The sequence below is a fragment of the Mustela nigripes genome, chromosome 13 (assembly GCF_022355385.1).
Source record: "Mustela nigripes isolate SB6536 chromosome 13, MUSNIG.SB6536, whole genome shotgun sequence".
NCBI lineage: Eukaryota > Metazoa > Chordata > Mammalia > Carnivora > Mustelidae > Mustela > Mustela nigripes.
Window position 1 is genome coordinate 129,708,718 of NC_081569.1, and position 27,315 is coordinate 129,736,032.

Here is a 27,315-nt window from a genome sequence, read left to right on the forward strand (position 1 = left end):
ACAATCTATACAGGACAAAAGGACTGGAAAAGGGAAGTGGCTATATTCATAATTGTAATGATAATGGCTACAGTAGAAGCAACAGAAGTAGAAGCAACAGAAGTAACTATTAATATTTGCATGAGAAGAAATGTAATAAATGCATGGAACATCTGCTACACGTCCAGCTCTGTTCTAATTCTTCACGAGTAGTATTTCCTACAGTCCTCACCCAACCCTCTGAGGTAGGTATATCACCATTCGAATATTACAGATGAGGAAAGAGTCAGAGAGGGTGACAAAGTTACATGGTGACAGAGGAGCACTGGAACCCAGCCAGTCTGCCTCAGAGACTTAACTCTTAGAGTACAATTCACATCTTTCCCCAAAGTTCTGACCTGACATACTAGCCCCCAAATTCAAAAGACGGTCTTTATAATAATGCATTTGCTACCCCCAAAGACTACAGTTACCATGAAATAAGGATAATTTTGTGGCCTCTAACATCATACACAACCACGATGAGCAACCCCAGAGTTAAGATAAAGAGATTCCCCGCTCTTCTCCCACTGCTGCATCACACGGACCCGGCGACGGTCAGTGCTGATTCACACTCATGGACCTGATCGCCCACACCATTTCCGGACTCCCTTACATTTCTTGATCACTTTCTCACAAGCACTATCTCCATTTTGAGTCAGCTTAGTATGTAAGAAGTGATGAATCATAGTGCAAAGGAGCAAGCCTCAGGCTGCATTCCAAACCTAAAATTAAACAAATGCAGACCTCTTCCCACTGAGTAACACCTATAGGCTGTGGCAGATACGTGACCATCCAACTGTCCTCGGAACCAGTGACTACACTGGCGATGGCCATCACTCCATGACACATCTAATGTCCTTGCCCACTTCCTCCCCCCCTCCCTCATCATACACATGTATCCCTTGAGTTATGCATTATCTCGTACATTATTTAATATTTGTCCAGTAGTCTGAGCCTCTCATTTCCACCTACATCAAGAGTTAAATTGTAGTTCATCAAAGAAAAAAATAGTTTGGGTATAGTTTCTTTGTATAATGTTATACTAAGAAGCAACTAATGAAAGCTTTTTGGTATTTTCAAGCCTGTTTCCTTTTCATCATTTCCCAACTAACTCATTTCAAATGATTTCAATTCCAAGCTCAAATTGCCCTCCAAAGCATGCTAAAGCAAGGTCTAAATTGTTGGGAAAGCTGGAAACATATCCATGTTTCTAACTGGACTTTGAGATTAAAGCTCATGGTATCTGTTAAGTTATTGTAAGGCAGAATGGTACAGTGGTTAAGAGCGTTATGCTCTGGAATCAACTAGACCTGAGTTATAATCTTGACTCTACCACTTACTAAGGAAGTAACAGTAACCACCTAGGGTTCTTCTAAAGACTAACTGAGTTTATATTTGGAAGGTACCATGACAGGCACACATTAAATGCTCAAGACCTACCAGTGTAAAGTCAAGAGTAACTCTATGGTTCTACTAAGTTCTTACTAAGCCTTCATCACGGCGCACAACGTGCCATTCCACTCAGAGCTGCGCACTAAGTCATAATGAAGACACATTAGCTATCAGTGTTAGTATTAAGAGATAATCCCTATTTCTCAAAAGGTTTTAAGGAGTGGCAGCACCTGGCACACAGCAAGGACTCCCTAAATAGTTCTTGAACCATGATAAAAAAAAATAGAGAGCACTTAAGATAACAACATATAAACAAACAGAAACAAATAGAAAGAGCACTATAAAGAATTATATTCACAAATATAGGAAGTAAATAGAGTGACCTATTCTCCTGCTACTTCAAAATCTCAAAGAAAACATTAATGTTGTATTTACTATGGCTAATGTGTTAGAAGAGGATGACGAAATTTGACCTCCATAATCAAATTTGTACCTTAATCAGAAAATGCGAGATCTTTCCCTCCTCAACTTGAATATACTGAATTGGGAAAATACGGCATTTAGTCATGGTTACTGAGGGAGCTGGGGCAAACGCAACTGTGCTCCTCTGTGCTGTATTTCTAGATGTAAAGAGCACATCTTAAGAAGCCATGCATGTTAGCTGAGAGGCCAAGGTACTTCCGTCTGTAAGAGCTCACGCTTCTCCCTTTGGTATTTCATAAAAGTAACGCCTTTTCTATCCTTTATCCTGTTCTTGTAATGGTAAAAGTTGCTATTTGTAGACACTTTCCAGAGGTTATGACTATAATTGGGAATTTTTAATAAGAGGCCCTCTCCAGTGGGGAAGACAAGGAAAGATGTTTTCATTTGGCCTTCACACCTAACTCCACCCACCCCCCCAGTCCCTCACCCACTCCCGTTAGTTCTGTTCACAGACCCTCCGCCTGAGCACTCCCTCCACCCCAACAAATCTAAAAGGAAAGCAGGCAGCAGCCTTGGAAAGAGTTACTTCATCCAGTTGGCTAATGGGTCACATATTCCATGGGAAAGGATCCAGGTATGGAAAAGACAGGATGGTGAGGCCTTGTGTGTAAGGAGAGAGAGAGGAGTATTAACTACATGGTTTGTAGGTCTGAGTTAAAGGTGATAAAATTCCAGTTTTTGGAGTGAAATGGGAATATTTTCCTATTATGTCCACATGCTGCCAGCTCCCCTGGTGCCTACTGGCATCTTCCCAGGCTTCTGTCTGGCACCTTCACCAAATACCTCAAAGAATCAGACTCATTCCAAAGCTGCACTGAGGGGGAGGAGGGAGGCAAAGGGTCCTGCCAAGTACTTTGATCTATGCAGGGGGTCTCTAGGGATTCAGCCCAGGGAGAAGTGGGAGGGAGAAGGAAAGCCTGCCAAATGCATTCTCTAAAGACTTGTCACCCTCTATGAGACTCCATCCAGGGAAGAGTTAGGGCACCGGGTTCTCAGCCCCACCAAGGAAAGTTTAACTTTTCTATTCTTTATGATGTTGGTTTCGAAATAACAAATCACTAGAGCAAAAGTGCATTCCAAAAGAAAAACGTCCCAGATGAGCTGGAAATAGATCCTATTCCTTTTGACTCATGTCTAAGAAAATAAAAAGCAAACTTGTACCACAGTTGACTTTCAATAGCAATTCCATTTGGCAGCTAAAACCCAAACCCAAACGAGTGCCGTCTATGAGATTCAAACAACACTGGAGCTCCTGGCACGGAGCTGAAGGAAAAGCTGTCAGACAGGAGCCTTCACGCCAAGGTCAGAACAGAAACAAGAAAAGAGACCTCCAAGCCATATGACCAGGGCCTTCTGTCCCAAGAGACTCAGGGGCAAAAGGCCTCCAGAGGGACTGATCCAGGGCCAGGTAACGGGACTTGTAGCCTAGGCCTCAGGCTGGAGTAGCTCCTATACCAGAACGAGGCTCAGTAAGGTCCAGTCATCAGTAGTCACCAAACAGTTTTCAGTCCAGACTGAATTTAAGGATTTTTCGATGTGAAAGACCTCTCAGAAAGTTAGTTTGTGCACATGTAGGAAATAGCTCGGACCACATAAAAAGAAAATTGGGGAATTTGAAAACAGAGTACTTGACCACACACACACATATCTACCTCCCCTTCTTCCCTTCCAGAGTCCCACTGGAAGGACAGAGAAGATATTTTTAAAAGAACGAAATGATAACAAAGTTAGAAAACATTTAAAGGAGCCAGTAAGAGACCTCAAAGACAGAAAGCAGATGGGATCAGGCTGAGAAAACAGAGCAAAGGAAGCAAATTACCAGAGGTGAGAATGATCTTCTCAAGGAGCCTCCGAGAAGCTCCAAGCTGGCAGGAAACAAAAATGAGGAGCAGGAGTGGGCCAAGGAACGAAAATCAGATAATTAATTCTTAATTAATTCAGGGGGCTTCCTCCAACACCCAGAGCTTTGCCCTCAGGATAAAACCTAATGATAATACTCTGGGGAGGACATCTTGTGTGGGCAGAGGGATTTGACAGAAGAGTGGAATTTGAGGCCGCTCTATCCCTACAACAGACACAGAGAGGAAAAGACAGGAAAGATAGTGCTGCCCAGAAGGGAAATCACCAGAATCTTCCTCTGTAATTCACAGTTAGGCCTGTTCTGTTTTGGCAGGGCGGCAGGAAGACACATGCTCCTCACTCACACCCACCTGAGGCTCGGCCTGTCAGTCAACACCATTTATCCTCGCACCAAACTGAGTTCGCCTTCTGTCCAGGGAGAAACTTTGCAGGGAATCAGTCCTAAACAAGAGTACCCAAAACCTGAGCCAGCTGTCAGTTTCAGTCAGTCTAGTCTTTAGTTCATAAATACACCCAAGGTCACTGACACTGAGAAAACCCAACAGCAGGGGGTAAAAAAAGACAATCCCAAGAAAACTCACGAAACAAAAGAAAACTTTCAAAAAACTTTCAACTGATATCCTTACTAAGGCCAATACCGCACCCATTAATCCATTAAGCAACAACAGGCTTTTTTTTTAATTAAAAAAAAAAAAAAAAGGCAAACAGAAAGTAAGGATTTCTATAAAATATGATAGCCAACAGAGAAATATAGTAGATAAAATGAATAGTAAAATGGATAAAGTCCAAACTGGTGATCCAGAAAGATCAAGATGAGCGAAAACAGAATTTAATACCAGAGGAAAGTTGACATAAAGGAAAGACCCAGGATGCCTCAAAAATGAGGTCTAGAAGCAGAAACAAAAGCAAAAAAAAAAAAAAAAAAAAAGGATAATTTTCCCTAAACCAAAGAAAAATACTAGTTTCCAGACTAAAAGGGCTGACCAAATGTCCAGGAGTAAAAATGAGGAAAGACTCAGAGTGAAATACTGGTTCAATTTCAGGATTCCAGGGGTGTCTGGCTGGCTCAGTGGGAGAAGCATGTGACTCCCAGTCTTGGGGTCGTGAGTTCAAGCCCCACGTTGGGTGTAGAGATTACTTAAACAAATAAAACTTAGAAAATTTTTTCAGAATTCCAATGCTGTGAGGTTACTATTGAGTTTAATTCTTTTTACTCAACTTATAGATAAAGCAGAGAAATGGAATCACAGTTACTGAAGATAGTATAATTGTATAAACTTTCAAAATATAAAAACAATAAAGAACAGGAATGTGGAAGGGAGGGCAGGAGGTTATGTGAATACAATACACATCAAACTGGGGCTTAACAAACACAATGGAAAGCCAAGAAAAGAAACATAAAATCAACTCCATTAGGTTATAAACTACTGTTAAAAGTCTTCTAGGAAGTGAGCCTGGGGTTGAGATTTTACTTTATTTACTCTGTATTTGTTCAACTTACAAACCACTTTTAATAAGGATTTTGCAAAGAATCAAGATACTGACAAGTTTTGAAAAAAAGAAGAGGATGAGGGGGAGGGAGATGCAGAAACAGCATCAAGGATGCCATACCAAACTGAGGTTAATTTCCTCGATGATCTCGAGGGCAGGAACCCACAATTCTCACACTAGAAACTAAATGTATATGCTACCAATTAATGATTGGTACTGAGGAATTAATATGACAATATGCTTCAAATGGAAAAGGAACCTCTTTTCTGCTGACACCAAAGGCTTCTCTTCCCTAACATTTGATCAACTGACTTTTTAGCCACAGAGTAACTGCTGGAACAGGAAGAGGTTACTGCTGGTAAGGCGACTGACTAGTAGCCAACTCATACCCACCATCGACTCACATGTCTGAATGCAGATTTCAGAAGGGAACACCTATTCTTAATTGAAAAAAAAATCGTATTAGTAGCTAAGACAAGGGGTGAAACAAGAAAAAACTAGTAAGAAGGCAGGGTAAGGGGGCGCCTGGCTGGCTCAGCTGGTGAAGCATGTGACTCCTGATCTTGGGATCATGAGTTCAAGCCCCACATGGAGTGTTTAAAACTTATTTAAAAAAAAGAAGAAGAAAGAAAGAAAGAAATAGAAGAGGAAGAAGAGAGGGTGCCACCTGCTGCATACTTACATTGTTGATCAGGTAGACGCCCCGCCCCCTAGAAGAGGCCACTGGTTTTACTATCCAAGGTCCCCGGTCCTTTGAATATGAATCTGCTCAAAATATTGGGAGATTAAAAGAGGGACAGAGAGGAAATAGAAAGAAAGGACAAGAGTTTATTATTTTAAATTTCAACAATGGTTTATCCACTCAGACACCCAAAGAAGTTTCCATATTTCTAAGTGGAGGGCGACCAGGCTAAAATACCTATATTTTTGAACTGGCTTCAAACATCAACACAAAAGCAGAGAGGGGGGAAGGAAAGGAGGAAGGAGGAGGCAGCAAAACTACACATTACTTCCACCATTTCCCCTCTTTCTTGAATGAGAGGATAAAAACAAAATAAGGGGGCGCCCGGGTGGCTCAGTGGGTTGAGCCGCTGCCTTCAGCTCAGGTCATGATCTCCGGGTCCTGGGATCGAGTCCCGCATCGGGCTCTCTGCTCAGCAGGGAACCTGCTTCCTCCTCTCTCTCTGCCTGCCTCTCTGCCTACTTGTGGTCTCTCTCTGTCAAATAAATAAATGGAATCTTAAAAAAAATAATAATAAGGCAACTCTCTCATACTGGTCTATGACTATCACGAACAGCCTACGGGAATCTGAGATTCTCTCCTCAGTCAACCCAAGGACCTCCGGAGGCTCCCACTGCAGACAGTGCCACTGGGGGTCAAACACTAGATCACCTGAAATGACAGCATTCCTTAAGTGATTTCTCTTAGCTTGGATGAAAAAAAATTGCTGTCAGTCAAACTGTGTGCAAGTGGCGCAAGAGGACATTAATTTACAAGTGATCGAAAGGTGCCCTTTACTTTTTTTTGCACAATACAGTGATTCAATATCTATATACACAATGAAACAGCACAATGAGCATAGTTACCATCTGTCCCCACAGACGATTACTACAATACTGACTGCCTTCCCTACGCTGTACCTTTCATGTCCGTGACTCGTTTATTTCATAACCGGAAGCTTGTACCTCTTTAATCCCCTTCACCTGTTTCACCGCCCACCCCCCCGCCCACTGCCTCCCCTCTGACAACCACCAGCGTGTTCTCCGTATTGAGGAGCCTTCTCATTTTTGTTTATCTATTTGTCTTGTTTTTTAATATTCCACATATAAGTGAAATCATACAGTGTTTGTCTTTCTCTGACACTTTTCACTCAGTGTAATACCGTCTAGGTCCACCCATGTTGTCATGAATGGCAAGATTTCATTCTTTTTATGGCTGAGTCATATTCCACCGTGTATATATACCACACATTTATCCATTGTCTATCAATGGACAGTGAGGTTGCTTCCAGAATTTGGCTGTTGTAAATAATGCAGCAATAAGCACATAACTTTTTGGATTAGTGTTTTCATCTTCTTCCTGTAAATACCGAGAGCTGGAATCGCTGGGTCATATGCTATTCCTATTTTTATTTTTTCAGGAACCTCCACACTGTTTTTCATAGTGGCTGCAGCAATTTACTTTCCCACCAACAGTACACAAGGGGCTCCCTTTTCTCTACAACCTTGCCAATACTTGTCATTTCCTGTCTTTCTGATACTAGACATTGTGCCAGGTGTGAGGTGACATCTCGTTGGGGTTCGGATTTGCGTTTCCCTGATGAGTGATGCGGAGCCTCTTTCCACACATCTGTTCTTGATTTAACCCTCTCCCGTCTCCTCCGGGACCCCATTCCCTTGTTCATGTCTTCAAGCTCACTCTCCTCTCTGGGGTGCTTCTTCTCTTTTTCTCTAATAATCACCTCTTCCTCCATCCCTGCAACTTCCAGGATCTATTACCTTTGGCCAGAACTCAACCCTGGCTTTACAGCTGCCTGCAAATCACCCCGTGGAAACCTGTAGGCCTCTCAAATCCGTAACCGGCCCCAAATTTCACACTCTTCATCCCTTTTAATAGCGCTTCCTTTACAGTCCTGGTTATGATCCCTGGGGAAAGACGTACTGAGGCTCCTGGCTGCAGCCATCTTTGGCCCTTGCTTCACTACTCACAGCCAGTTGGTTCACTTTATTCTACCATTCTTTCTGCTCCCTCTCTTCTACTCCAGCTACCTAGCTCAATCCAACTACGCTTCTTGTCATAACCTCCAAGTCATCACCGTGTTCTTCCCCTCGTGCCCTCCAATTCATTTCACAGTTATTTTTCTAAAAGCTAACCTGTTTGTGCCACTTTCCTTCTCGAAACTCTCCTAGTGCACACACTCAAGTGAGCTGCAGAGGGACAGGAACGCGAGTCATGGAGAAAATGGAAATTTCTGGGTTACAATACGCTAAGGAGACACGACACTAAAGGAAGAGAAGAACTTAAGACAGACATCGTGAAGAAGAGGAAAGTCTCTTTGAAAGAGGAAGTGGTACCAGTAGGTGGGTTTCTCCCCTAAGACGTAACCTTAGCAACACAACTAACCTAACAGTGTTGGATCCTTTCCCCACCGCCAAATGAATTTTAGTGCAGAGGTCATAGATTCTAGACAACTGGTAAAGAATCACTGGCATCCTGGCGAGACTGAAACCGAGAAGACCCTTCTACTGTCACGTTGTCCCTGTTCCCCCTTTTCCACAAACACAGTGAGTCCCTGCTGTGGTGTTTGGTGATGACGTCAGTAGGTGATTTGTTTGGGGGACTGAGGAACACCATTTGCCTATAGTAACTGCCCTGGGGCTAAGCATGGTGGCTTTGAGTTATGGCTATATTAATCCCATGTGTTCTGCTGACCTTTTAAATTCATTTTTGTTAAAAAGTAGCACACACACAAGTTTGAATAATACACTAAAGAAGCAATCCTTCCAAAAGACAGGTCATGCTTGAACTGATGGAGGAATCCTAAGTCTTTCCAGTCATCTGAAGGAACACCCCCACCCCCAATCTGCCTCCAAAGGGTGAACAGAAAAATAAGAAATAGCAGAGAGAGGACAAAGGGAATTTTCATCTCAGATTCCTGTAGACGTCAACAGGGAATTATTGTAGAAGTTAACAGGAGGAATTCACATCTGGGACATGTGCTAACACATTAACTGAAGTATTTTTATGCTATCATGTTGGCTTATTGCATAATTTTTTACCTTTACTACATAACAATACATCTCAACATAACTTGAAATAAGGAGTAACACTGAACATTTATTAAGCACCTATCGCGTACCATTCCAAGTGCCTTCCATGTATTAACCTACTTAAACATCACAATACTATGAGGTCAGTACTAGTAATATCCCCATTTTGCAGAGGAGGCAGCTAAGACACAGAGTACTTTAAGTAACATGGCTAAAGTCACATAACAAAAATTCTTAACTGTAAGTTTTCAGCTTTGCATCCACTGTCATTTTGAACTTAATTCATTTAATTACTAGTCTCTTCTGAGCCATTTCAGAGCCTTCTGTGGGCAAACACTGAACATATCTAATCTTAATGGTCCTCACTTGAACAGGGAGTGCTATCAGAGAAATGGCCTCACCGACGTGAAGCGGGAAATCCCAATGACGGAAATCCCAGACGATGAACACCCCGCACTGGGCAACCAGACCAGACTGTTATGTCCAACAGGTTAAGAAAATCACAAGTCAGGAAGTCTAGAGAGAACTTCCTCTTCTTCTCTCTGTGCTTCCTAAGGCAGGCGTAGTCTCTCTCCTGGATGTACTGAGAAGAAAGGGATCTATGTGTCTGTCCTTAGACCCTTCTCACAGAAGAGGCCTCTATCACTGGTGGTACTGGGAAACGGACACTGTGCACACACAGCCCCGGGTCTTCAAGCAGTAAGCCCTGGTGGTGAAGAACCACGGTCTCTGATGCCAAACCACAGAGTCTGAACCACCGTTGGCAAACTATACAACTTACGGAAAGCTCCTGACCTCTCAGTACATTCGTCTCTTCATCTGTAAAACTGGGAATAACAACGGTCCTTACCTCAGAGTAGAACTGCCACTCAGAAGAGGGCCTAATAGAAACGAGATGTTCGTTCCATTTTAGCTTTTATTATTGTTACTTTTCAGACTCTCACAAAAGACCTGCTTCCCACCTTCTCTGTACTCACACCTCTTCCATGCACCAGGCCTCCTGATCAGGCTCTGCCCCCAGGGAGAAAAGTCTGAAATAGCCCATTTCGTCTACTTGCACCTGGGGAAGATAGCTGACTTCGAGGCAAAAGGAATTAGAAAGCCCCATTGAGACTGGAAAGCAAGCCACATGCTCCTAGTGAGCTTTACAGGCAAGAGAGTGGACATTTAGATCCCTATTGGGCTAACCCCTGTCAGGATACTCCAACCAGAGTGTGACTGACGGGTACCTCTAAACCCTCACACTAAACAATGTGTGATACTTGTACCTCGTAAGCCATACAAGTCGAGAAATCAAGGTGATAGGAATATTCCTTAAATGGCAAGAAAAAGCAGACAACAAAAAGGAAGCATATATAGTTCAAAGGCAGAAGTATATACACCCTTCCATAGGCACTGACTCTTGCTAGTAAAGAAACGTTCTGTACCAGACGGGCACAGGTGTGACACCCATGGTATCCTTCTAGAAATGAGAGCAACAGGCTTACTAAAAATAAACATACAGGGACACAATCACAATGAAAACGGTTTTAAAGTCATCCCTCCAGCTGTTTCACTAAAGAAACACACTGTTTTAAAGATTTGAAAAGCCCTAAGTAGTTACTAACTCAAGGTGGCCCTTGGGGTAAGTCTGCCCCGAGCTCAGTTGCAGGGGTGACGTGGCGGGGGAGGAAGGGGGCATTCGCAGCCAAGCACTTACTACAGAATTCCGCATACTCAGCTGGCAGAAGGAAGGTCTGAGGGAGGATGTGAAAAGCCTTGAATCCGTGTGTGTGCTGCATTCGGATGATGTTTTTGTAGAGTCGGTCTTTCCGGGTTAGTTCATAGGACCTAAAAATCATAAAAGTTTTCCATTTCAGTAAAGTCTGACTCCGAGGCCTTCCTGTGTTACCACATACTACAGAGTTCGTAGTTCAGAGCTGGAATAGGTACCGAGGACAGTATTACATGAGATCGACCACTCTGTCAACCCCAAAGTTTAATAATCATTTTCATGAACTGGATTTCTTTGTTCAGATTTATTCACTGAGGTATAACTGACCTACAGTAAGATTTGCCCTTTTTAGTATATAATTCTATAAGTTTTAACAAACATATACAATTATTTAATTGCTACCACAAATGGTTCTAGCATCCCAAGAAGTTACTTCCGGTCCCTCTGGAGCCAATCCTTCCAGTCCCCTTCTGCCATTGGTAAGTATTCACCTGTTTCCTGTCCCTTAGTTTTGCCTCTTCCAGAAGGTCAAGTTCATGGAATCATATATATGTGTCTTTTTGAGACTGGCTCCTTTCCCCGAGACTGGCAACAACTGAGATTCATCCCTGCTGTTGCCTGCATAAGGATCTCACTCCTTTTTAGGGCTCAGGAGTAATCCATTGTTCAGAAAGACTGCAGTTTCCTTATTCATTTGCCAGTAGATAGACATGTAAGCTCTTTCCAGTTTTTGAAGATTATGAATAAAATCACTAAAAGCATTATGCACAGACTTTTGTAAGAATGTAAGTTTTTGTATGGACATAAGTTCCAATCTCTCCAGGAATGAGACTGCCAAGTTCAGTAAAATTGTTTAGTAAATTCTATTAGTTATCTATTTTTGCATTACAAATTATTGCCACAACATTATAGCTCAAAACAATGATAAACATTTTCTGTGGGTTTCTGTGGGTTAGGAGTGTTGGGGTAGCAGGCCTGGGTAGTTCTATCTAAGGGCCTCTCATGAGGCTACAGTCAAGACACTGACCAGAGCTGTGGTCATGAGGCTCAACTATGACTGAAGGACCCACTTGCCAAATAGCTCTCTTGCCTGGGGCTGGTCGTTGACAAGAAGCCTCAGTCCCTTCCCATGTGAATTCTTCTGTAAGGCTGACCGAGTGTCTTTGTGACATGACAGCTGGTTTCTCCAAGATCAGGTGATTCAAGAGGGAAAGGGAACAACGAAGAAGCTGCAATGTCTTTAATGACAGCCCCAGAAGCAACAGGCTGTCACTTCTGCCATATTCTATCCATTAGAAGGCACAAAGGCTGGCTTACACCCAAGAACAGAGAAATGAAGCTCAACTTTTTGAAGGCTATGTCAAGGCATTTGTGGACACATTTTAGAACTAACACATGTGTGAGTATATATTTAACTTTCTAAGCAACTATGACCCAAAGTGGCTGTACCGTTTTGCATTTCCCACTGGCAAAGTTTCCACCTTCCATTGCACTGAGTCCTGACCGGCACTTGGTGTTGTCTGTTTTTTCTGTTTTGTTTTCAGCCGTTCCAACAGGTAGGCAGTAGTACCTCAAGTGGTTTTAATTCCACTAGTGACTACTGATGTGCAACATCCTTTCACATCTATCTTCTTCAGTGAAGCATCTGTTCAAATATCTTTAGCCCATTTTGCAAAAAGAAGGGCTGTTTATTATTGAGTTTTGAGAGTTCACTATACACTATGGATACAAATTCCTTATCAGATATGTGTTCTGCAAATATCTTCTCCTAGTCTGTGGCTTATCTTTTCATTTTCTTAACAATGTCTTTCAAAGAGCAGACATTTTAAATCTGGAGGAAATCCAATTTATCCATATCTTTCTCCTATGGACTGTGCATTTACTGTTATGTCTAAGAAATCTTTATGATTTAAATCCAAGCACATGAAGATTTTCTCCTAGAATTTTTTACAGTTTTAGAATCATACTGAAATCTGATTCTTTTTGCCAAATGGGTCTTTGGAGTATAAAATCTATTCTAAAACAGAATTCAAATATAAAGAAGCAAAAAAGACTGTTTCTAAGTTTGACTTTGATAAATATATTCAAATTTTCAAGGTCCACAAACCAAATACATCAAATAAATTCTAGCTTCATTAGCAGCCTATTACTATTCACTACTAAAAATAAATGAAACATTTTGGAACACTACATGTTGTATGTTCACTGAATCACAATTCTTTAGTAGTAGAAAAAAAAAATCTAGATTACCCAAATAATGAAAAAATACTAGTACCCCAACTAACAAGTTCTAAACCCAAAGCATTCTGGAAATTTTTTTACAAAGATATCTAGAGGATGTGACCTTCTGAGAAACATGGCCTGGGCAAAGGTTGGCATACTTGAAAATAGTACCATTCAGGAAAATAAAAGATATGGCTACCTTACCCATATTTAACAGCAGTAATTGTTCAACCTTTGCTATAACTACACGGAACTTGCATCATCATTAGTAAAACAAGAATCAAGGGTCTGATATGTTTCTCCTAGATAGCGTCCAAGATAGACCTTAATTTTAAACTACAGTGGGCCTACTGGAGTAAAGTCTCAGATCACTACTTTAAGAATCCCAATGACGGGTGCCTGGGTGACTCAGCTGGCTGGGCAGCTGCCTTCAGCTCAGGTCATGATCCTGGAGTCCTGGGATCGGGTCCCGGGTCGGGCTCCCAGCTCCTCGGGAAGTCTGCTTCTCCCTCTGACCTTCCTTCTCCTTTCTCATGTACTTTCTCACTGTCTCTCTCTCACATAAATAAAATCTTAAAAAAAAAAGGAAAAAAGAATCCCACTGATAACTAAATTTACATCCTTAGAAGATGGATATGTAAAAGATAAAATGTTAAAGAAAAGCAAGGAAATGACCCATAAGCTTCAGGCAGCAAATGCCACCTATCAGGGAGTACATTCTGGAGTTCTACAGCAGCTACTTCAGTTGGCCTCAGCTGGACTCATGAGCTCCACTACTGGCTTCCAGTCATAGTTTCTTCCACTAATTAAAAACCATCTAAGAATCTTTGCTGTAACCACTAAAAACTTACTGTGTCTCTTCCTCCGTTCTAATTTTTCACTATGATTTCTTAAATTCAAAGGTAGCTTTGATAAGTCTAGGTATCACAAACCCACTGTCCTCTTCATAAATACAGAGAAGAGGCCTTAAATTTCAGATAAGAATCACCTACAAAGTGAATTACTAAAATTACCATTCCTGGGCCCCAGCTCTCGCAATTCTGGGATAAAGCTAAGGATTCTGCATTTTATACAAGTGTCCCAGGTGACTTTGGTACAGATGGTCCACACTATAATGCTGATTTAGTCTAGAATGTAATTCCTAAATCTTCCCAGATATAGATCACCCTAGTGCTTTTTAAATATATAGCTTTCTAGGTATATATTTACCTGGGAAGATTAAGCACCTAGAAGGCACTGATTTATTTATTTATTTTTATTCTGTTCAGTTAGCCAACATATAGTACATCATTAGTTTCTGAGGTAGAGTTCAATGATTCATTCACTGTGTATAACAACACCCAGTGGTCATCACAACACGTGCCCTCCTTGATATTCATCACCCAGTAGAAGGTACTTTTTAAATATGCACTTTCCCAGGATATGGTGAGTCCCTGAATCTGCAATGGGATCCATGATTGTATATTTTTGTGTGTGTGTGATTCTCTGTTTTTAGAAAGGATCCTCAGTGATGTTTATCATCAGTTAAGAAATAATGAGGAAAGGACAAGGAAAAGGAATACATCCTCCTATAGATGCCCAATCCTAGTGGTCTCCAAATCCTTCTACTTAATGCCCCCTATACAAATTTTGGGAAACTATGTATCCTTTAGTTGACATCTAAGATTCTTCATCAAAAACTTAAATAGGGGTATCTGGGAAGCTCAGTCAGTTAAGCATCTGCCTTCAGCTCAGGTCATGACTCCAGGGTCCTGGGAGCAAGTCCCACACTGAGCTCCCTACTCAGTGAGGTCTGCTCCTCCCTCTCCCTCTGCCCCTTCCCCAGCTTGTGCACTCTCTTGCTCACTTTCTCTTTCACATAAATAAAATCTTAAAAAAAAAAACACCAAAACTTAAATTGTCCCAAATGAGCCAATGAATGGTAAATATTATTTTAAAATAAAATCATAACACTACCCTTTTCAGTATATTCAAGGGAACCTAAATAACATCAGGATTCAACAGCCACCATACAGTTTAAAAATATTATCAAAGAGAAGGCTCTTTTCTGTCAGTACATTTTTCACTTTTTTAAAATACACTTCTTACTGGAGGTAATATATATGCAGAAAGTCTACAAATCACATACACAAAGCATGATGAATTTTGGTCACCTGTGTGAGCACCCCCAGAAGCTTCCTTCATCCTCCCACACAGGAATTATCCCCCAATCACCCTTGCTTTTAATTCTTCTATGCCATTTCCCCCAGAGAATGGCTTAGCCTCACAGAACATATTTAATGCTTGCAGATCTTTTATATCATAGCACACCTTCTCTACAATAAAATATGCATGTGAATTAATATGCATTATTTTCAAATCCCCTGTAATCATTTGGCTAAAAACCACTTACACTAAATTGACTCTCACTGCAACTACTGTAGTACATGATTCATCAAAACACCATAAATATTATAAATTTTGATTAAAATGCATATTATACCAATGTTCAAGTCTCCATTTTGATAATTATACCAGTTGTAACTGATGTTAATGTTAGAAGAACAAGGTAAAGCATACTGAGTAACTATATTTTTGCAACTTCTCTAGAAGTCTAAAATTACTTAAAATGAAAAGTTAAAAAACTGTATTAAGAAAGAGTTGACAATAAGAAACATTTTAGTGCTCGAATTCCTCTTGCATGTGAGTTCAAGCCTTTGGATTGAAAACATGAGAAACAGAGCAGCAGAAGCCACAAGGGACATTGCATTTAGATAATGGATTATATATTTTTTTATTATTAAAGATTTTGTTTATTTATTTGACAGAGAGAGAGAGATCACAAGTAGGCAGAGAGAGAGGAAGGGATGCAGGCTCCCCGCTGAGCAGAGAGCCCGATGCAGGGCTTCATTGCATGACCCAAGCTAAAGGCAGAGGCTTTAATCCACTGAGCTACCCAGGCACCCCTAGATGACGGATTATTAATGTACTCGAACATGCAAGAATAATACATTCAAGAAGTACTCAAGAGAAGATAGGATTGAATTCATGAATACTGACTGTGCCTAAACTAAGACAGAATTCTTATATACCAACGGGAGTATTTCAGAAACTATCAAAATAAATAATACACTGCTCACATGAATTTGGAATGCAGACTCTAATGTGGGCTATTTCAAGGACTCTTTCAATGCCTATTTAAAACAGATGCATCTGATTGACTTCAATCATCCAGTCACACATTTAGAATATCTTTCAGACAAATCCACATCTTTCAAACAGTGAGGACGAAAATAAAGTTTAAATTACTCTCTGCGAATGAAGCTGAGACATCAAATAAAACTGGAACTTGTTATGAAGACTCAAAACACACATTTATCCCAGATGATGAAGAAACTATTTGACACTGGCCAGGTACTTAGACACGGTGATGAGATATAAGACAACAGAATTGAAAAATCAAGAAAGAAATTTTATGAGATAAAAATGAGAAAAGCCTCTGAAAGTAACTGAAAATGAAGCCTGTTAGCATAAGTACATAAGGATATTTTGTAGGACATAAGCCCTGGAAATAATACAAAACATAACTACTGACCAAATTAAAAAATTTGTACTGGATTTCCTTCTCTTCATTAAATGAGATTTGTTTCTTTCTTCTCTATAAGGTCATCTATCTATCTCTCCATGGTTGAGTATGACTGCCAGAATAAGGCAAGGTTTCAGCAACCGTTTTTGTTTTGTTTTGTTTTAAGATTTTATTTATTTATTTGAAGGACAGAGATCACAAGCAGGCAGAAAGCCAGGCAGAGAGAAAGGAAGGGAAGCAGGCTCCCTGCTGAGCAGAGAGTGGGGCTCAATCCCAGGACCCTGGAATCATGACCTGAGCTGAAGGCAGAGGCTTTCACCCTCTGAGCCACCCAGGTGCCCCTTTAGCATCCGTTTTATTCCTATTTTCTTTTTCGTGGATGGAAACACTAAGAAACTCTGGTCACAAAAACAGTAGCTAAGACTTCTCCAACGTTTACGATGTGACAGGCATGCAATGTTTTAAACATCTTAGATCCCAATAGGTTAAATCCTAACATCAGTTATACAAAGTCTGTCTTAGCAACATCTTTTTACCAATGAGGAAACTGATGTTCAGAGAGGTCATGTTTGGTGGTCACTCAGCAGAGCTGGGATCTAGGCCCAGGTAACTGATTACAGAGCTCATGCTTCTAGCCACTAGGCAGCATTGCCTCCCTAGGCTGCCATTAACAATGTGATTGGAAGGAGTTTTCTACAGCAATGACATTCAATTCTCTGAACTCTTCCCTAGTTCTGTGTCAGAAAGTCACAAGATGGTCTATCATTAAAAATTCAAATTAATGGTCTACCAGCTAACAAACTATGTCCTCCTTTAGTTCCATTAAAAGTAAGGAAATGGAAATCACCATCGTGATGGTTTCTGTTGCTTGGTCATTTGTCCTTGTCAGAACTGAATTTGACATCATGGTTTTTTTTTACTTTTGTTTAGAATCCTGAAAACTGTCTGCACCCAAGGACAATGTTTGCACCATATGAAGATTCTAAGGGGGCCACTGTTAATAAAGGGGAAAACAGTAACACTGGAAAAAGGAGGTGAGAAGGGAGAAACCATCCATATGAAGGGCTCTCAAGCTGTGCAATTTTAGGAAAGAGAACCTATGGAATTTACAATCCAGAAACAGTTTCCTTCAGAACCATCCATGTCTACATAGTCCAATACATGCTTATGGATGTGAACACCTTAGTTTGATCAGCAGACTGCTGCCCTGTATCACAGACTTCTTTTTTTAAGGACATTAATTATCTCTACTGGCTACATGCCCAATGTCAGGCACCTTTAAATGGAGCAAAGTAGCTACAAGAGCATTACCTGGGAAAGTGATTAACCTTTTGTGCTTCAGAGAGTGTGCGAAGTAAGAAGGGCTTCAGGTGAGATCCCGTCCACATTAGGTTATAGTCAGTGCTACTTGGGTGAACCTGAGGGCAGATAAAAAGATAAAGAAAACATCAGAGATAGCCTCTCTCCAGAGAGAGAGACAGCAAGAAAGGCCATAGAAATTTCTCACGTGCAGAGCACAGTGGGGGCCCAGTTAGTATGTGAGCCTAATAAAATAAAATCTGAGTATAAAGAACATGGGGACGATCAAGTTTAAAGAATGGGATAGTTGGACAAATCTCAAATGCAGAAAGTAGAAAAAATGAATCCTTCTAAAGCAGTCTGTTATGTCTCTTAACACTCTTGCATATCAAAGTATGAGAAGAGGGCTCAACCCCACAACTCCTTTCTCAGGGTGTCCTTATATCCCTGCAGATGATGGATATAAAGTACTGATCAGAACTAAAACCCTGTGGTGGCAAACCAACTTAGACTATACATCCATTCATTAATTCCTAAGAATTCATTTGTTAATTACGTACTTGATGCCTATGATGGGATATGTACCATGTTAGGCCCTGGAGATAAAACAACAGGACAGGATATGAACAAGTAACAGAACTTCCTCAATTACTCTATTTCAAACCTCAGCCCAACGTAAGGGGCTAACAACTAGACTTTTATCAATTTATTGAAATGTCTACAGGGTAAGACTATCCAACATTTTTGTCTGTCCCTTTGATATCAATATCCCAATTTTCCCAATTTTGGGGGGGGGGGAATAACATACTACTTAGTTTCAAAAGACTGCCATAGTTTCAAAAGACTGCCAGTCACACTACCCTCCCCACTTACAAGGTGTAGATCCATGACCCAAGCTGGACCAGCGGTATTATCTCCAGAATGTGATTCTTCGGGGACGAAGGGCACAAGGACAGTGAGAGGAGCTGAGTCACATCTGTAGCAGTGCCTTGAGGAGACAGTCCTGATTCCTATTTCCAGATCCCCAGGATTTGTCCTAGGCTCTCTCCTTCCAAAGGCCTGCCTTCTCAACCCTTCCTCTGATTCTGCTCCCTATGCTGTATATACCTTACCCACAAATCCTTTTTGGTTTAAGTTAGGCAGCCTCTGTTTCTGTTGCTTGCAATCAAAGCACCTTAATTAGGTATCAGATGATTCCTTAGGGGCAAGTCTGTCTCCACCCCAACCCAAAAAAATCATAGCAAGAAAAATGTTTGGGCTTTTGTTTGCTTGTTAAAAGAGAGAAAGAGGAGAGAGAGAGGGAGAGAGAGAGAGAGAGAGAAATCTTGTGAAAATGTTTTCCATGTATTTCAAGAGAAACTGACAGAGCCATTTGGAAATCCAGTGCAAGCTTTGCATTATCACTAAGCATAGGTCCCATGAACCTTCTAGAGCTGTCCTCTTAACTGGTAGTCAGGGGGTTAGGATTTTCAGCTTTGCAGCAGATCAGGTGAGATAGTAAAAATGAACTTACTTCATGAAATCCATGGGCTGTCAGAATGCTGCGTACCAGGCGACTATCTGTTCGCACAATTTTGTAAGACAAATGATAACGCTCTAAAAAAAAACAGTCAAATTCAGTAACCAGAAAGTTAATTGAAGAGACAAAACTGAACTGTGTGACTTAATTCTTAATTATACTCAAGAATATATACTGCTCCCCTCACGCTACTATGAGCGGGCTGCAGATCATTTTGGACTAAGGGTTCTTAACGTGAGGTTCACTGGGGGTTGTAACATCTTCATTTCCACTGCTAGTTTACATTTAACATGATCTGCAGTTATGAATGTAGGCACAAGACAGAGCAGTGGTAGCAAACTCCTGTGACCCTGCCTCCTACATATACTAGGTGTTTTAATATTATTTTACAGTTGTTACGGTTATCTCACAATATCACTTCTCACAGTATTTAGAAGTTACAGTTAATGAACAGACCTTCCACGAGATCATGTTATTTAATGCACAAATAAAAATGCATATATGTCACAAATTTAGCTTCTCAGAAATATTTTGGTAACTCCATGTCAATACAATTGATTCTGTTTATAATCCTGTAGATTTCTTTATACACTTAAAACACATTATTCTGACAAAAGACCCACCGGCTTCCCCACCCCTTACACATTTGGTCCACTGCAGAAAAAGGCTAAGAACCCCTGCTCTGGACAGCCCTCTGTGTGTAGTGATGCTGCTTACCAGTGTATCTTAGGCCAGAGATTGTAAACTGGGGATCCAATCTACAGATAGAGTTTGTTAATTTCTCCCTGTGTGTTATTTCTCAATAAAACTGAATTACCAACCTTTTGAAAGTACTGGGATTTGTGTAAAAATCTAGATTTCTGGACCCCTCTTGAAAACCCCAGCATCCCTGGGTAGCTCTCTTTGCCAGGGCAAGAGTCAACAGGGAAACACCAGTGCTCTCTTCAGCACAGGCTCTGGCACTCTAGTTCAGCACAGTCCTCACCACAGTTTCCTGCCAGGCTCTACAAGCATAGTCATTGCTCCCTAAGACAAAAGTCTGTAATCACGTGAGATTTCTACATATCCCCAAAGACTAACATTTATTCTGGCCCCTTAAAGGTAATCTTTCTATGCATCCCTACAAATTGAGAAAGTTAGCCAAGAATTCTACAGAACAATTATTATTATTATTATTATTATTTAACAAGGGTAATCTCTATGCCCAGTGTGGGGCTCAAACTCATGACCCTGAGAGTCACAGGCTCCACTGGCCAGGTACCCCATGTGCAGAACAACTTTTTTAAAGGACTACATAACTGAACACTTTCCGAATGAGAATAATACAGAAACTTATGAACAGGCCTTAGAACAAAATTCAGCCTCCAGAAAGAGACACACATCTTTTCATGAATTTATGTGAAAATCTCCATAAATCCCTGCTGCTACTTGCCCAGCCCTGGCAGGAACACCATGCAAAGCAGACACAGGAAGAAAACAGAATGAAAAGGCCAGACACTCCATACTTCTCATTCTTGTGGCAAACTTTAAAGCCCAGTTACAGGGTTTCCCCAGTGATTAATCACTATTACGTTGCCTTTGCAATACTGTCATAAGAAAGTTTAGAGTCCTAGGTGTTGGTTTCGGCGCAGAGTAGAAGGTAAGAAACGGTGCCCTGCTTAAGAGTTTGTCTTGTGACTCCAAGGTGGGGAGGGAAAGCACAAGACAGGCTTGGGATATCTTGTTCTGTCAAGAAAGAGGAAAGTGCTCAAAAATGGCTATGTCATAAGGATCCCAGTGGCCAAATTTAAGACAATTTCAACACAGATATGAATATGACAGAGATAAACTACAATTCCCTTCCCAATGAGTCCACACTGATAAGAAGGTAAGAAGGTATCCTGGTTTTCTATCACTGCTAAAATAAACTACCACACACTTGGCAGCTTAACCAATATTTCTGATATTTCTGTAGATCAGGAGTCTGATACAGCTGTCAACAAGGCAAGACTGGGACTACATTCTTTTCTATAGGCTCTGGATGGGTCCATTTCTACTTTTTCAGCTTTTAGAGGCTGCCCCCGATCCACGGCTTATAGTTTCCCTCCTCTATTTTCAAAGCCAGCAATGGCAGGTCTAGTCCTTCTCATATAGCATCTAGCCTCCTCCTACTTTTTTTTTTTTAAGATTTTATTTATTTGACAGAGAGAGAGAGCACTTGAACACTAGCGGCAAGCAGAGGGAGCAGCAGACTCCCCACTGAGCAGGGAGCCCGAAGCGGGACTTGATCCCAGAATCCTGAGATCATGACCTGAGCCGAAGGCAGACGCTTAAATGATGAGCCACCCACCGATGTGCCCTGCCTCCTCTTACTTAAAGGGCCCTTCCTTGTAATTAAGGTCAGATGATTAGCAACCTTAATTCCACCTACAACCTCAATTTTCCATTGCCATGTCAGGTTCTGGGGACTAGAAGGTAGAGATCTTTGGAAGGACCATTATTCTGCCTCCCATGGAAGGGAAAGCTCTTCTTTACAGAAAATCCAGCTAATAAATACAGAAGGAAAGAAACAGAAAATCAGCATTTTATAAAAACCGTAAGAGGAAGTAGTTCAGACTAAAAGCAATACCCATGGGTGAGAGACTATTGGGAAAGAGGATATCCATGCATTTCAAAACATCACTCCAGAGAATGCTTGTAACAAAGAAGAAAGGCACCCTTCCAATAAGCCAACCTGGTGAACAATATCTCAACCAAATGATGAAATCTGCCATCACCAGTAATGCAGTACAATGACATCACATCCTTCCTAATGTGATACACTGAAGAGGACACAACTACACTAAGTGATAGTCTTACAAAATTTTTAAACCTGAGTCTAAACACACAGAAACAATCAGACAAGCTCAAACTTAAGGACATCTGCAAAGCAGCTAGTTGGGAAATCTCTAAACATGTCAATGCCATGAAAGACACACACACCCACCCCAAGTCTGGGAGATTAGAAGAGAAATATGAAAACTAAATATAATCTTTGATTTAGTCCTGGATTCTGGAAAAATAATAACAGCTATAAAGATCAAAAGGGGAACAAAAGGGATAATGCGCATAAGCACTGTATGCCAGAGTATTTTACCAATGGCGGATTTCCTGAGTGTCCCTGTGGTACTGTGGTTATGCGGAGGGTGCGCCTGAGCTTAGGGACACAACTGCTGAATAAGGCGTTAAGGTATGAAGTATCTGAACTAATTCTCAAATGGTTCAGAGAGAGACAAGAAATATGACAGAACATTACCAGGTGGTGAGCGCATGGCAAGAGTATACACACATTCAATGAATGTGCTATCCTTACAGCTTGTCTAAGGGTTTTTAATCTTTTTAGAGTGAGTGTTTAGAAAGTGAAAGGAAATCAGGACTCTTCGTTATGATAACCTCGACCACTGACATCTCCATTTCTGCACATGCAAAAGCCAAAAGCATCATCCGTGCTGGAGATCAGAAGTGTACCTGATTCCATGCCTGCTCAGCAATGCTCACCTCACAGTGCCAGGCCATGGGGAAGGGAGTCACTAAGGCAAGCAGAAAATCAGACAATGATTATCCGGGGACTGGGGAGGAAAGGGAGATTTGATAAGAGAAAGAATAGGTCTCTGGAGTGGAACTGCCAAGGGCTCAAATCCAGGCTCTACTACTTCCTGCCTGTAATCGTGAATAAGTTATTTCTCTACGGTCAATTTCCCTCCTTCTCAAATGGGGTTGATAATAAAGGTACTTACCTCATGGGGTAGGAGTAAGCACTGCATCAATGACCAAGTGTAAAACTTTTAAGACATTTGTTGCTACGTAGTAAAAACTTTTTTCTTTTTTTTAATTTAAATTAGCCAACATATCGTACATCATTAGTCTCAGGTATAGTGTTCAATGATTCATCAGTTAGTTGCATGTAACACCCAGCGCTCATAATAAAAAATTTTCTTAACAGTAAAAATCATTTTTAAAAAAAGTAAATATGTGGTAAAATAGCCATAATATATAGTGTCATGCATAAATTATGCATTTGACATAGCAATTTTAAAAATAAAAATGCTATTAATACTTTTTCTCCTGCTTTTCCTAACATAGAAGAAAAATGCAATTATCACTGCACTCAATGACCCAAGCAAGCAGTGATCAACTACTTCTAATCCATACCAACTAGCTATAACCTAACTCTGATACCCTGTGCATGTTTAAAAGGGGAGTGCAAGAAAACCAGGGTGGAATGACATAAGGCAAGTGTGATTGCTGGGGATTTTAATGCACGTTCATGTTCTGTGCCCAACAGTGCTGATAACCAGTTATAAACTAGTGACCCAAGGGCCAAATCTAGCCTGCAGACATGGTTTTTCATTCTTTGTGGTGTTTTAAACTTAAAGCCGAATTAGTCGCTAATCTTTTGAAAATTGAAAGAATTCATATAAAAAATCTCGATTTCTGGGCTTCACTTGAAAGACCTGGAAACCCTGGGCTCTGCTCCCACAGCAAGAGTTAAATGGAGGCTTTGCGACTATAAACTGAGCGGTCCCACTGCCCAAGAAATAACCACCTTATCCGTATTTCCTTCCATATAAAAACAAGAAGCAGGGCACAGAACTGTTCTTGCTAGCGAACTGCCAAACATCTGCTATCTGAGCCTCCGGACACACACTGCATCGGTTCCAGGAGATTACAGCATTTCCTACTCTCCAGCCACTCCCGTGTGCATCAGAATGCGACCTAAAGCATCAGGACTCCTGGCAAATTCCAGGACCAGCGGCAGCAGCGTGAACTAAAACAAGGAACCAATCATCTGTCAGCACAGAAGCACCTAGAGAGTGATGAATGCCCTAAGAGGTCTGGACAAAAATAGCCTGGGAAACTAAAATGAAGATAAAACAGATTTTTCTTTTCTTTTTTTTAACTTTTAGAATAAAAGAATAACCCTTCCAATGGCAACACAGTGTAGCTTTGCCTGTGTCAGAAAATGAGGTCTAGACCTGCACCGTTGAAGATGGTAGTAGAGGGCCACATCTAATTACTGAGCACCTGGAAGGTAAGTAGGGTGGGGCACCTGGGTGGCTCGGTCAGTTCAGAGTCTGACTCTTGACTTTCGCTCATATCACAATCTCAAGGTTGTCAGATCAGCCTCACATGAGGCTCAGTGCTGGGTGCGGAGCCTCCCTGAGATTCTCCCTCTGTCCCTCCCTCGCTGCCTCTCCTCCTCTCTTTCTCTCTCCTTCTCTTCAAAAAAAAAAAAAAAAGTAGAAGAAGAAATGTAACTAGTGTGACCAAGGAACTGAATTTCAAATTTTATTTAACTTTATTAATTTAAATTTAAATGTGAAAACTGACACATAATTCCGTTATTGGAAAACTTGTTTGGAACAACCTGAACATAAGAATTTACTTTTTCATCTATAATGTTTATAAAGTCTAAATACTGATAAAAACTTCTGATGGAAATTTTGTACCACACTGAGATTGTATACTTACAGTGTAAAATATACACTAGAAGTCAAGTATCTTTTTTTTTTAAGATTTTATTTATTTATGTGAGAGAGACAGCAAGAATGAGAGCGTGAAGGGAGATGGGCAGAGGGAGAAGAGAAGCAGGCTCCCCACTGAGCAGGGAGCTCTATGTGGGGCTCGATTCAGGATTCCGGAATCATGACCTGAGCCAAAGGCACATACTTAACTGACTGAACCAACCAGGAGCCCCTAAATGTCAAACATCTTAATAAATTTTTCTATACTGAGTAAATGCGGAAGTGACACTTTGGATTAAATAAAATATATTATTAATACTAATTTCGCTTATTGCACTTTTTTTCTTTTTAAAGATTTTATATATTTGTCAGAGCACAAGCAAGGGGAGCGGCAGGCAGAGGGAGAAGCAGGCTTCCTGCTGAGCAAGGAGCCCAAGGCAGAACTTGGTCCCAGGATCATGACCTGAGCTGAAGGCAGACGCTTATCCAACTGAGCCACCCAGGCACCCCTATTTCTCTTTACATTTTTTAATAAGGCCACTGGAAAACTTGTATATACCTAGCTTATATCATATTTCTATTGGACAGTGCTAGCCTACACAAATGCAAACTTATGAAACTGACACATGCAGAGGCAAATTATAAAAAGATGTTTCTTTCTAGGAACAGATTACCTTAAACTGAAAATATCTCTCTTGCCTCTAAAATGCAATCCCATTTACATGTTCAAAGTATACGCAATTTTGAAAAAAACATGGAGATAAGTAAGGAAAAAAATCTATTTCTGGAATATTTCCCAAATAAAGTATACAAAATCATACTGTACCAAAAATATTAAAAGTAAATTCAATGGAACATTTAACAGATAACAGAAAAAACAAGGCTGGCGTCTAACACTCTAAGATCAGCAGAAAGCACCTAATGCCCCAGAAACACTTCTCAAGGGGATTTAAACACAGGATTATGATCTGAGCAGATCTATGTCAGCTATTTAAGAGAGGAGGGGAAAAAAAAATAAAAAGACCTAGAGTATTTAACAATTCAGAAATCTGAGGCAGTAACTAGAAATACTCATTCTAAGTTGTTCTTTTCAGGGGTTCTTGAGTGGCTCAGTTGGTGAATGTCTGAATCCAGCTCAGGTCATGATCTCTGGGTCCTAGGACACAGCCCCACGTCAGGCTCTGTGCTCAGTGGGGAGTCTGCTTGAGATTCTCTCTCTCTCTTTCCCTCTGCCCCTCCCTCTTTGTTTTCACTCTCTCTTCTTCTCTCTCTAAAGTAAATAAATCTTTTTTAAAAATTGTTCTTTTCATAAAGGAGGTTTAGAAAAACCACAAAACCGTAAAGAATGGGAAAGATAGAGAAAATTTGAAAACAAAGTTTGAAAAAAAAGTACAGTGGCTTTTTCTTTAATCACAAGATTGTGTCAAGGGAAAGAAAAAGACATTTAAGTTCTAAAAACAAAGGAATTGCTTGAAAAACGAGATGACAACACTGATGAATACTGATTTCTAATAAATGCTACCTATTCTAAAAAAGAAGGGTCTGCTTATTGTCACGTAAAACAGAGATTCATTTATGTGACAAGCAGACTAAAACATGTATGTTTGGGGGAGATTATTTACTTCTGTTGTTTTACCTACCTTTGATGTTTGACTCCAATCATATTGAGAGGGAGTTTCTTTGCAAATATTAGCAAAATCTTCAGTTCCTCCAAATTCAGAAAATATAAGTGAACCATATCCCTTTAAGTGGTAACCTAGCAACTTGCTAAAGGGATTAGAACAGGACCCTTTGGGGAGGGAGGACTCAAATCCCAGAAGCAGGTGTTCACTGTCCTCTGAACTCCTGGCTTATTGTGGGGCAAGAAAAGACCTTAAAGTCATATCAAAGAACAGATCCTATTCAACAAGTAAACAGCACAAACTGTGAGCGCCTACTATGTGCCAAATATTGAATGATCTCATTAATTCTTCATAAACAATGCCTACAAGGTAGCTATTATCTCCACCTAACTAATACTAAAACAGAATGAGAGAGTTTAAGTGATTTGCCCCAGACTCACAGCTAGTAAATGCCAAAGCGGGATCTGAACCAGTGACTGAGAACCCATGTTAAGACTCTTTCCACTGTATCATACAACAGTTCTGATCCAGTCCTGACAGAGTTCAGAAACCTCTGAAGACAGCTACAGGCTAACCCCAGAATTCAGAGCCCTGCCTAATATCAAAGAAGAGTAGAGATAAATGAAATTGAGAATAGAAAAACAATAGAGAAAATAAGCAAAAGTAAACATTGTCTCTTTAAATAGATCAAAACTGACAAACCTTTAGACTAAGAAAAAAAGGGGAAAGATTCAAATTACTAAAACCAGAAGTGAATGGGGACATTACAACTGATCTTTCAGAAATAAAAAGAATACTATAAATAAAAAGAAATACAGAAATAAAAAGAATACTATAAATAAAAAGAAATACAGAAATAAAAAGAATACTAT

General features: G+C 40.6%; 1 protein-coding gene across 18 annotated transcripts in view; it reads right to left on the minus strand.

Annotated features, from left to right (window-relative positions):
• The window catches only part of TTLL5 (tubulin tyrosine ligase like 5), a 281,253-nt gene that overhangs the window by 243,145 nt on the left and 10,793 nt on the right, over window positions 1-27,315 (minus strand). For all 18 annotated transcript variants that reach the window (XR_009399190.1, XR_009399191.1, XR_009399192.1 and 15 more), the window contains exons 4-7: window positions 19,333-19,415; window positions 17,832-17,938; window positions 10,718-10,848; window positions 5,930-6,012 (exon numbers count right to left, since the gene is read on the minus strand). Coding sequence is in view for 15 of the 18 variants with exons in the window: in XM_059373692.1 (XP_059229675.1) it covers window positions 5,930-6,012; window positions 10,718-10,848; window positions 17,832-17,938; window positions 19,333-19,415 (404 nt within the window). In the remaining 3 variants the exon portion in view is untranslated. The remainder of the gene's footprint in view (window positions 1-5,929; window positions 6,013-10,717; window positions 10,849-17,831; window positions 17,939-19,332; window positions 19,416-27,315) is intronic.